This window comes from Danio aesculapii, chromosome 5 (genome assembly GCF_903798145.1).
Source record: "Danio aesculapii chromosome 5, fDanAes4.1, whole genome shotgun sequence".
NCBI lineage: Eukaryota > Metazoa > Chordata > Actinopteri > Cypriniformes > Danionidae > Danio > Danio aesculapii.
The window spans coordinates 47,034,922-47,047,756 of record NC_079439.1 but is presented as its reverse complement, the minus strand read 5'-3'; the positions used below and the strand labels follow the sequence as shown (position 1 = coordinate 47,047,756).

At 34.2% G+C, this 12,835-nt stretch overlaps 1 protein-coding gene across 1 annotated transcript in view; it reads right to left on the bottom strand.

Annotated features, from left to right (window-relative positions):
- Positions 1-12,835, bottom strand: part of sv2ca (synaptic vesicle glycoprotein 2Ca) — an 80,075-nt gene that overhangs the window by 32,276 nt on the left and 34,964 nt on the right. The window contains exons 3-4 of the mRNA XM_056457018.1: positions 6,501-6,681; positions 893-1,044 (exon numbers count right to left, since the gene is read on the bottom strand). Of these exons, the coding sequence (XP_056312993.1) occupies positions 893-1,044; positions 6,501-6,681 (333 nt within the window). The remainder of the gene's footprint in view (positions 1-892; positions 1,045-6,500; positions 6,682-12,835) is intronic.

The window sequence follows — 12,835 nt, the reverse complement described above, 5'->3', positions numbered from 1 at the left end:
GTTCTGTGTTAACTTGAACAATTGCTTGATTTTGTCACTTTAGCTTTTGTTCTCATGCTCTGATTTGTTGCTGAATAACCAATAAGAGAGCTCTCTTTTGCAGATGGCTTAAGTCGATTCTACATGCTGAATTAGAACAACTTGTAAACAGCAAAAGTAAGTCTAAGGCACTCAAAAAATGTGGAAAAAATATTAAAAAGCCTTTATTGACATGGCTATTCCTTAAAACTGTACCTACACAATTCATCTGAGTAACCAGGACAACTTGTTTTAAAATTAACCTGACAAGAGGCATCATGTGCCCAATGACCAACCGGTGGCTTGGTCTGTCCCAGTCTTAAGTAACTATGTAAAGTCATGCCAAGACTGTTCCCAACCTAATACAATCAAATGACTCTTTAATAGGTAAAACTTTTAACTAAAACATGAAAAATGGAGCAAAACCTAGAGATTTGAAAAAAAAATATTGGACACATAAAAAAATTACCTTACAAGTATACACTGAATTACATTTTAGTGGATGTTTTCAGAAAACCATGGTTAAATGTATGATATATTCTGCTGTGAAAAACAGATGAAATGAAACAGGACATATTAAAATGTGGAAAAAGTAAAGTATTAAACAGCAATTAAGCATCTTAATGATTTGCATGGGGACCAGTAAAGACCTTTACATTAAAGGTTACTTCATATAGATTATAGATATTACATACAGACATATAGATTTATGGTTGTTATTAGGGTTATTATTGCACATTAGTTATCAGTTTGATACATGCATTATTTGTTTAAATTACAATGTAATATATTAATATTAATATTTACTAACGATTCAAACTTGTGTAATGATGATGATGATTAATAAACTGTGATGATGCTGTGGTTGTCTGACCGTAGTGAGGTATGATGGCCCAGGCCATGGCAGAGGCATAAATCTCCCCAATCATCCAGAACATGCAGAGCCAACTCAGATGCTCGCCACGCTTCTCTCTTGACAGCACCTCAGCAAAGTACGAGAAGACGATGGGCACCGCTCCACCAATCCTAGAGGACAAGACAAGGAGGAATTAAGCAAAGAAGCACATCCTCAAGGCCAATGGAGAGGGTCTATCAGTTCATAAAAAAATTTAATATGTCACTATTTTTATAATCCACTTGTTTCAAACCTGTTTGAGTATTTCTTCTGTTGAACAAAAGTGGATGTTTCATTTTTAGGTTAACTATCTCTTTAAGATGACTGCTTTTATATGTACTTTTCTGACTTATTTGAAACCAAAGAAATGTTGATCTGAAGAACTTTTAAATGCATCTAAATGTAAGTTGGTAATGATATGATTTAAAATTAGTGTTTAACTGCTAAAACTCTAAAATGAAATGCCTTCTCCTGAAGGGATAGTTCACCCAAAACTGAAAAATCTGTTTTGACTTGTCTGAAACCTGTTTGACTTTCTTTCTTCTGTTAAAATATTTTGAAGAAGGCAAGAAACCTGTAATTGACTTATATAGTAATTGTTTTTCCTACCATGGAAGTCAATGGTTAGTGGTTTCTAACATTCTTCAAAATATCTCCTTGTTAACTCATAAAGGTAACCACTTGAGGGTGAGTAAATAGCAAGTGCATTTTCATTTTTGGGTGAACAATCGCCTTATCCCCTTAAATTCATTCCTCTCTTACAGTTTTTCTCAGTCGTTTTGGTACATTTCTCAGATCAGAATTGAAAACAGTCAATGCATTTCTCAAACCAGCACGTACAAATAGCAAAACACCATGGATTACCTGCAAAAGCCAGTCTCTTGCTCAAAATTCTTAGTTCATCATCTCTCAAAACTACACTTCTGTGTCAATGAACATGTTAGTGCTGTCAAAATGACAAGTCCTTGTGTCATTATGTATGGATAAGACAGTCAAATTACTAAGTCATGTTGTCAATATAACAGTGTACTCTAGAGTGATGTTCTGATGGAAACTATATCTTTTTTGCTGTTTGTAGTGTAATTTGTTGACAGATCATGTCATTAAGATACAGAAAGGAAAAGAAAACAGCACTACATAGCACAAAAAATAGCAAAACAAAAGTAAACATACACATAAGACAACCACCTTTCAGTTCAAGACTCACCTGGGAGAAAATTTACCAACTGTAGACAGATAAAAAGTCTAATGGAAAGTATAGAAATATGCACTATGACTAAATATTATGACAACTTGTTCAGCCATTTTGTATGTAAAGACTTAAGACATGAACAAAATTTAAATGTTGGGGGGTGAGACTGTTCAAACAACATGGCAAAAGCAATTGATAATGAAGGGAACATAATCAAATGCATTGATGTGCCAAAGCATTTGCAACTTGAGAAAGGGCTTTTTTGATGTGCACAAGTGACACAATGTGAAGATTGAACAGGGTGTTTTGAGAAATTCAATTCTGATCTGAAAAAAGTTCCAAAGCAACTGAGAAAAACTGTAACAAATGAAGTGTAAATCTGTATTTTATTCATTTTTTTAAATATAAATGTATCATTTTGAATTATGTTTTTTGTTGGAAAATCAAACAGAAAAGCACAACTGGTATAAAAAATACAAGAAAAAAAATCTAGTGTCTAGATTTAATTAAAACACCACTTTGTCTACACAGAAAAGCAATCAGTTTTGTCTCTGAGATTACATTTAATTGCTACCACTGAGTTAATTAGTGTCTTCTTCATGATCAATATATAAAAGAAAAACACAGACAAAATGCAATGTAAACCAATTGCTTAATATTACAATTTTAGTTTTTATAGAATCAAGGCTTACTTGACTTTACTTAATGCATCTAATATTACCATTTAAAAGTGTTTACTTTTTATATTCAGTAAGGATGTGTGCAATTGATCAATTGATTTCTGTGACTAACTACATTGCTTAAAAAAAATTAAAAAATGTTAAAACATAATAAAAAATTTTAATAAAATAAAATGAAATGAAATGAAATAAAATTACATTAAATGAAATGAAATAAAATAAAACAAGGTAAATAAAATAAAATACAAATTATAAAATGAATAAAAAAATAAAAAAACGAAATTAAATGAAATGAAATAATAAAATGAAATGAAATTTCGCTTTTGGAATACCTCTTTTTGACAAGCTGTTTTCAGAAGAATAATGTAACACTGACAACAAAAGTATAGATACTGAAAATACATTATCCAACACATGAATAAATTACTTTCTAAAATATATTAAAATGGAAACCAGCTGTTTTAAGCTTAAATAATATTTTACAGTATTGCATATAATACATTACTTTTGCTGAAGTTAATTCAAATATTTAAAGCCTTTGTAAAAATAAGAGGAAACACTATTTTGATGGTCCATTTGAGTATTAGTAGACTGTCTGCTTAATCTCTGTTGATACTGCTCCTTCAACAGACATTTAACTGACTATAAGAAACTTTGCAAGTACATGTCAACTTACACTAACCCTAACCCTAACAGTTTACTTATAATCTAAAGAGAATTAGTTGGCATGTAGATGCCAAAACAGCCATGATACCACTCATCACTGTGCCCATATGGACATTTTTATTTTGCAATAGCATTCTGTGAAATTAGAAGACACAGAATCAGTGCAAGTCCTTACAGGCTGAAAGTGTTTAAAGCTCCACAATAACTCCATCATCTGTGTCCGTGAAGCCCCCAGAGAGTCAAGAAAACAGCACTGCAGAGACTATTGATCCGGTCAGATGTAATGTATTGTGTGTCTGAAAAGGACTATTATCTGAAGGATGGCGAGACATTCTAGTTTTAGAGAAGGCTTGATAAAAAAGAACAAAAAAAAAAAAACCAAAACATTGTTTCTCATGAAACCAGCTAAGAATGCGCTTCATGTCAGAGTGCAGGTGGAGACTTTATCTATAGTGTGCTACTTGCTTACATAACTGAGAGATATTTTTAAAGTATGCTGTGAGGAAATCAAGTGAAAAAAGTCTAAGTTTGTTTTTGTTTTCACATCTTTATAGGCTACCTCTTTATTTAAATTATTTGATCATAAATTATTTACACAGTAAAAAGTGTTATTTTGAAATATTACAACATTTTAAATATATAAAAATTTTATATGTAGTATTTTATTATAATTCATTAATGTAATGGCAAAGCAGAATGTTAAGAATTTTAGCAGCATAGAGTAACTATTAGCTCTCATTTTACTAATTTACTAATTTAATATATTACTTTCATTGCTTTAATTAAATTAAAATTAACTACTAATCTTAAGTAATCTTAACTGAAACACGAAGAGAGGGTGGGGCATAGAGTAGCTCCTCTTTAAAACAGCCAATAGCATTCAGTTTTTATCAGAGCTCTTGAAGGTGCGGGGCATGTCTGATTCTAGAGAGCATTTGATCAAAATTTAGTCAAGATTTGATGGGAAAATGAAGCATGATTTGAAAAAAACTTTGATCCATTTAGGCTGAAGTGACAAACTACAAGCTTTAGATGTTTATATTAGTTTTATAACTTCTATTTGCGAATTCTGTCACTGTTTTGTATAACACTAGCTAATAGATATCGATAGATATCGATTAGTAACATACCGATACTAATGTCTTAAAAATTTGAATTTAATTTCACAGGAACTTTAAGATAAAAATATTTAGCTCAGTGCTATTGTAGCATCACTGAATTACTATTGCAGTTATTGAATTACTTTTTATTTTTGTATTTTCTGTTTTGATTTTAGATGATTGTAAGCAGTGTTGGGGATAACGCATTACAAGTAACACGAGTTACGTAATGATAAGTAACGAGTAAAGTAACGCATCACTTTAAAAATTAACTAATAATATTTGAGTTACTTTTTGTTTAAATGTAACTCGAGTTACTTTTTAGATTAATTATTCTGCTTTTAAAAATCATTTGCTGAATTAAAACTTGTGTAATCCCATTGAATCACACTGAATGAGAGCTGAATGAGCTGAATGAGCTCCCCTCAAGAACAGACAAAAACTAGGATGGCAGAGCCTTACATTTCTTTGATGGAAGTATTCTCATTATTTTGAACACATGGAAGACATGGGGTAGTATCAATGGACAGTGATTTTACCGAACTAATGAGAGCAAAAATACAACAGTAGAAAACACATTGCTTTAAACCTTCATTAATCTCAATATTCGGCATGTATAATGTCAGGAAGTTCTCAGAAGGTAAACGTATTCAAACTTTTTATTAATTCGTTTTTTTTAAACGTACATGGAGGTGTAGATTATACATTGTGCTGGTAAATGCAGAGCTCCTCTATTTCAAAAAAAGAAAAGAAAAAACATACCCTGCAAGTTTTGAAATGAAGGCATGAAATGAAGGTTACCTGAAATGAATTTTCAGGTAACTGTTTGCCACATCTACACATTTTAAGCACGAGAATTTCTGTTTAATCCTTCATTTAATCGCTAGACGCTGTCAGCCGTACATGTGGCAGCTATATGTAAAATTTAACACCACGTTCACCATCGCAAAAGGGCTTGCACTGACTAAGACTAAACTAATATTGCAGCTCATGACTGGTATTGCTATTAAAATGACGTATGCAAATAATAAGGTATTGGTCAAAAGCATCTGTGCAATATTAGACACCACCCGTGAGAGCACAGCACAGTTATCGATAACAAAGTTATTCATGAATTAATGTCAAGCAGTGCATGCAGGGCGGTGAGCGGTCCGTCCGTGATATCTTTTGGTCACTCAATTATGTTATAAAAATTTGTTTTCTTGTGATAACAGGATTTTGTTGAGACATATTTTCCTCATGCATGCATATATATATATATTTTTTTGCTTGTTAGTTTTGATTAGTGTTGATTTCAAATGCAATAAATCCGTTGATAAAACTTGTAGTAACAGTGCGATAGTTGGTGGGAGCCACTAAATTTTGGCTGGTGCGCCTACATATTTAAAGTTAGGAGCACCAGTACTATCAAGCAAAAATGTTAATTTCGAGCCCTGTAATGTATAGTAAATATGGTTAACATATTGTGAACAGCTTAAAAAAAAACTATTTTTATTGTTTGTATATGCTTTCGTAGTGGGGGGTTCTTGACGATCTTACATTGGGGGTCGCTGGTTCAAAAGTTTGAGAACCACTGGTCTACAGAACAAACCATCATTATACAATAACTTGCCTAATTACCCTAACCTGCCTAGTTAACCTGATTAACCTAGTTAAGCCTTTAAATGTCACTTTAGGCTGTATAGAAGTGTCTTGAAAAATAGCTAGTCAAATATTATTAACTGTCATCTTGGCAAAGATAAAATAAATCAGTTATTAGAGATGAGCTATTAAAACTATTATGTTAAAAGAACTATTATGAAAAATCTTCTCTCCCTTAAACAGAAATTAGAGAAAAAAATAAACAGGGGGGCTAATAATTCTAACTTCAACTGTATATTTCATGGTATTGAAGTGATCTCGATCAAGATCCACGTTTTGCACTTGCAAATGTAATGTCTCAAACTCACCCAAAGCCAGCAATCATGCGGCACAGAAGGAAGAGCCCATAGCCCTGCACAAAAGATGACAGGAAGGCGAAGAAGCCATTTAGGGACATGCAGATGAGCAGACATTGCCGTCTGCCCACCTTATCAGCCATGCCGCCCCAGAAGAAGGCGCCAAACATCATGCCCAGGTACACAATGCTTCCTGTGAACCAGAGGAGAAGAACAAAGTGAACACACACAGAAACACACAAGCACTCAGATTCAGATCTGCTTTGTATTTATATTTGTTTGGTGGCTGGTTTAATATATGTCAACTATTTGGTTTCCATGCAGCTGCTTTTGAAAACAAGAACTGTTTAAGGCAAGACAGGTGAACAGGGTAAAACATTAACTAGTTATCACCATACATCCCCAAATAAATAAGACTTGCAAACATTTTTGGCATTTCAGGTTTTATAAAATGCTATATTTAAATATGCAAAATAGACATTATCACTGTTTTATTAAATAATTTGCATGTATTCCTCGACTAAAAATCGGGTACAAAATTCTTGTTTAATTTTAAATTTTTATTTTTAATCTTTTTTTACCAATTAAGTATAATAATATAAGCTCTGTCTTGTTTCTAGTCTGAGAATTAAATCAAGAAGCATTTTCAAGACATGAATTAGGCTCAATCCCAATTCTATGCCTTAATTCTTCGCCTTACCCCTACCGCTCGTTTTGCGCATTCACGTGAAGGGGTAGGGGTGTCCCAATTCACTCTAGCTTGAAGGTATAGAGCTAAGAGGAAGGGGTAGATACCCCTTTGAACTAAGATTTTTCAGAACTACAGTTGAATCCAAGGAGTAAGAAAACTTCGGCAGCATTGCTGCACCCGGAAGTAAGGAGGACCAAAAATGAGTATTTTTTGTCATTATTACAAATTTTTACAACAAACAAGCACATGTTTTAATATATTCATAATGGTGTTCGTTTTTACCGTCATGTAAAAAAAAACCACTAAAATAAATACCGATAAATTTCTCTATTTATAATCCCTAATAATAACTCCTGTATAGCAGTTCCACAACATTCTGATACTCAATAACACTGGAATACGCTGTCAATAAAGTCTAGTGGCTGGGAATGAGCTTTTTACAGTGTCTGCTATAATGTTAATGTTGTTTTTGGTGTGTTTACATAGATGAATATGGCCACTGTATAAATGCACAGTACAGTTATGATCTTATTGCCACATTAGATCGTTTTGATAACGTAATATATGCCTTCAGTGATTTCATGAGCATAAATACCAAAAAATAACACAACTGGAATAACTACAGCAGTCCTGATCATCTGATCTCATATGAAGCAAGAGATCGCAATGACATATGATGACGTAAATTTTGAAGCCCTTCCCCTTCACACTCTGTTTCAAGGGCTAGGGGTCGGGGTACAAAAATAGAATTGGGATTGGGTTTTATTGTCATGTTTTCAGAAAATTGTTAAATCTTCTGAATTTCACTCAAAATTAAGTTAGTTTCTCCTTAAAACAACCAAAACAATCTAAAAGTTAATTTTGCTTACCCTAATGGCAGATTATTTTGCGTGTTTTAAAGAAAACATTACTTCCTTTTGACTTTTTTTCTGAAAACAAGAAAATCTTTTTTTACTCGTCTAGATAATGCTTCTTGATTTCAGAATGATGAGATATTTGTACTAGAAACAAGACAATAAGTATGAAAATAGTGTTTTGCAGTGATAACTAGGCCCACACGGAATCTGCACGGGCAGAAATCCACAGATTTTTAGCCCATCATTGAGTCTATTTACTTCAGTAAATGTGTGTAAACTTATATTTATTTAGTTTTTAAATTAAATTCAGTAATATGACTAATATGAAAGTTTTCATATGATTTATTTACAATACAGTTTGTAAAGTAACATTTTCTGTCTTTTAGCAGATAAATTATATAAGAGACTTGCTTTGTTTATCAAATAAGTGGATCTAGATGAATTTTCATTGTAAACATTAAACGTGTGTGTGTGTGTGTGTGTGTGTGTGTGTGTGTGTGTGTGTGTGTGTGTGTGTGTGCGTGTGCGTGTGTGTGTGTGTGTGTGTGTGTGTGTGTGAATGCTGTTGAAGTTGAAATATACAGTATGGCTCATAAACTCATATTGAGATTTAAAAACATGTCTACAGACAAACTGCAACAAAAGCAACAGAATTTTTAAAAGTTTTCTTTATATTACACAAAAAATGTGTGCTTTCTTCTCCTGCAGTGTCTCCCATTAAACTTTCAGCTGACAGATGATTTCACCTGAGGACTGTGTTTGCTGTTTTCAGAGCGAAAAGCAGGAGACTTACTGTGATGATGTTAGCAACACCAAAAGGGACTTTCTGCATGATAAAACTGTTGAATAAATAAGCAGCCCAAAGGACACACAAATACCCATTAAAATGTATCGGATTTTAGTGATCTCAGAATTGTCTGCAGAAATCTTCTGAAATCACTGTGAGACATGCTTTACTTACAACATTTACGTCTGTATGAAAATGTTAGCATGTCATTGATTTCAGATTGTATTCATGTGCCTTGCATAACATACAGTGGTTACTAAAACTATTCAGACACCTTAAATTTTTTTCTCTCTGTTATATTGCATCCATTTTCAAAAACTATTTAAGTTAATTTTTTCCATATTGAAGCTGCGGTCACACTAGAGTTTGAGCTTGTGAAATTCTGTAGTATGGCGTTGCGAAAAGGAGCCAGATTAAACAAGATGATTAGACATTTAAAAAAGCAAGCGATTGATCTATATTTAAAATTTCTGTAAAGAGAGGTCATGTTTTAATCCTTGGTGGTCTCACGCAGTCATGTGATGCGATTTCGCAGGTCAGAGTTCACCAAGCTTGAACTTTGCAACGCAGCGAGCTGCGAAGCTTGTAGCACGAGTTTGCGTTTCCATCTATAGGGAGAAAAGTCTAGTGCAGGGATGTCAAACTCAATTCCTGGAGGGCCGCAGCCCTGCACGGTTTAGTTCCAACCCTAATTAAACACAGTTGATCAAACTAATTAAGTCATTCAGTCTTGTTTGAAACCTACAGGTAAGTGTGTTGAAGCAGGGCTGGAACTAAACTGTGCAGGGCTGCGGTCCTCCAGGAATAGAGTTTGACATCCCTGATCAGGTGTGACCGCAGTTTAATGTACACACAGCACCCCATATTGACAGAGCACCCTCTGCTGTGACACTGTGATATTTAACCCATATTTATTTAGCTGTCTATTTCTTCTGATCATCCTTGAGATGATTTACACCTTCATATGAGTCCAGCTGTGTTTGATCATACTGATTGGACTTGATTAGTAGAGGCACACACCTGTCTATATAAGACCTTACAGCTCACAATGCATGTCAGAATAAATGAGAATCATGAGGTGAAAGGAACTGCTTGTAGAGCTCAGGTACAGAATTGTGGCATTGCACAGACCTGGCCAAGGTTACAAAAAATTCTGCTACACTTACTGTAAGGTTCCTAAGAGTGGCCTCCATAATCCTTAAATGGAAGACGTTTGGGACAACTAGAACCCTTCCTAGAGCTGGCTGTCTGGTCAAACTGAGGTATCATGGGAGAAGAGCCTTTGTGAGGTAGAGAAGAACCCAAAGATCACTGTGGCTGAGCTCCAGAGTCAGGTGATGGGAGAGAGAAAATCAACCATCCCTGCAGCCCTCCACCAGTCAGGGCTTTATGGCAGAGTGGCCCGACACATGAAAGCCTGCACGGAGTTTGCTAAAAAACACCTGAAGGACTCCAAGACAAGTTGTGGTGAGAAATAAGATTATCTGCACTGATGCGCCCAAGATAGAACTTTTTGGCCTTAATTCAAAGAGAGAGTAAGATGAACGCGGCCAAGTAAAGGGATTTCCTGGATGAAAACCTGCTCCAGAGTGCTCAGGACCTCAGAATGGGCCAAAGGTTTACCTTCCAACAAGACAATGACCCTAAGCACACAGCTAAAATGACAAAGGAGTGGCTTCACAACATTTCCATGACGGTTCTTGAATGGCCCAGCCAGAGCCTTGACTTAAACCCAATTGAGCATCTCTGGAGAGACCTAAAAATGGCTGTCCATCAACGTTTGCCATCCAACCTGACACAACTGGAGAGGATCTGCAAGGTGGAATGGCAGAGGATCCTCAAATCCATGTGGAAAAACTTGTTGCATCTTTCCCAAAAAGACTCATGGCTGTATTAGATCAAAAGGGTGCTTTTACTTAATACTGAGAAAAGGATCTGAACACTTAGGACCATGTGATATTTCATTTTTTTTTTTTTTTAATAAATCTGCAAAAATGTCAATACTGTGTTTTTCTTTCAATATGAGGTTCTGTGTGTACATAAATGAGGAAAAAAATATATATTTTAGCAAATGGCTGCAATATATGTAACAAAGAGTGAAAAATTTAAGGCGGTCTGAATACTTTCCTTACCCACTGTATAACTGCAGACGGAAGTTAAATTTAAAAAACAAATCTGAATAGAGTGAATTCAGTGAAATATAAAAGCCTTGTATTTTCTTAAATTGTCATTTTAAAAGGATGGTTGGATGTTTGATTTTTAGTTCAAATAAAACAAACTAGAACAAAATATATAGACATTCAAAACATCATTTTTGTAAAAGGTGAATAGTTAAACTGTTACACAAGACTTAAACTAGCTGGGAATGGATGGACAAATGAACAAATAAATAAAAGAACGAGCAAACAGACAATATTTTAACAAATTCTTAAATTATAGTTCTAATCAATATACAGACATACAATAATTAACAGGAAAATAAACAGCTAAATAATTGTATATGAGTTTATAAGAGATGATTAGTTATCAAACTAATATTAGACTATTATTAGACATCAAAAGCAGAGGGAAGGTAGAAAGAGTGAATGACGTATCTGAACAAAGGAACAATAGACACGTAGAGAGAGATGCAGTGACACCTTTTACACAGAACATGTGTTGCAATGCACAAAACGTTTAGCAGATTTGCTGATTTCTCGCAGTGTAAATTCTTGCCTGATACAGCAGCTTTCTATGTGACCAAGCACTAACAATCTGCTGCTGCAGAACCAGCACAGCAATTACCAACAACTGCATACTGCTCTGCTGGTACTGTAACAAACCAGTTCATAGATTCACTCCAGAGAGATTCTCTTTTTTGCTGAGATTATACACTTGCTTCTATTAAATGGAGCATTAAGTGTGAATGACAGATGCATTTCTCGCAAAGCTGGACTCACAGAGGCATGAAAGACACTTTTTGTCTCCAGATGTTCATTTTTGTAATGAAGACTCCAGAGATCATGTAAGACGCTGCACATTTCAGTAAGGTGTTCATTTAGAAATGCCACACTGATCATTTCATATTATGCTGCAATATTTAATAATCTTTTATTAAGTTATTGCTAAAAAATATTATTGTCTTTGTGTGCAAAAATTTTAATAAGTCATACATTTATGTGATGGACTTTATCGCTGATAAAATCAAAAGGACTTTTACACTACCTGACAAAAGTCTTGTCGCCTATCCAAGGTTTAGGAACAACAATTAATAACTTGACTTTTAGTGGATCATTTGGTATCAGAAGCTGCTTATATGAAAGGCAAAAGCATCTAGATTACTAATCAAAATAAAAATAAAATATGATCATGCCTTAATTTTGAATTATTTAATTAGGACAGTAAGGTCTGACTTTGCTTAGACAAAAGTCTTGTGATTTAACAGAAATAATAAGATCTGAACCCAACACGATTCGTTCATTCCACTCCAAGTCGACTATATCGTTAAAGAATCAATAGTTTTAAACACGATGCACTTTCATATTTAAACCTAAGCTGGATGTTTTCATTCACTTCGAGCTGTTACACACTGAATAGAAGGTCATTTTCAAAAACCAATAATAGGGGCTCTTTAAGATATATTTTAAAAAATGTTTACAGATTGACATTTTTCTGATCCATAACTCTTTGTTTAGTTGTTTTGGAAAATATAAACAGATGTTTCAGTATAATGTTAACATATACTTTCTATGTGATTTTATGGTTTGAGATTTTACTGCAAATATCATGTCCATAACCCTGGAGCTACTCATTTGTGCTGTCTTCAACTCGTTCATTCATTCTTTTTCTTTTTGGCTTAGTCTCTTTATTAATCCGGGGTCACCACAGCAGAATGAACTGCCAACTTATCCAGCACATGTTTTACGCAGCGGATGCCCTTCCAGCCTCAAACCATCTCTGGGAAACATCCATACACACTCATACACTACGGACAATTTAGCCTACCCAATTCACCTCTACCGCATGTCTTTGG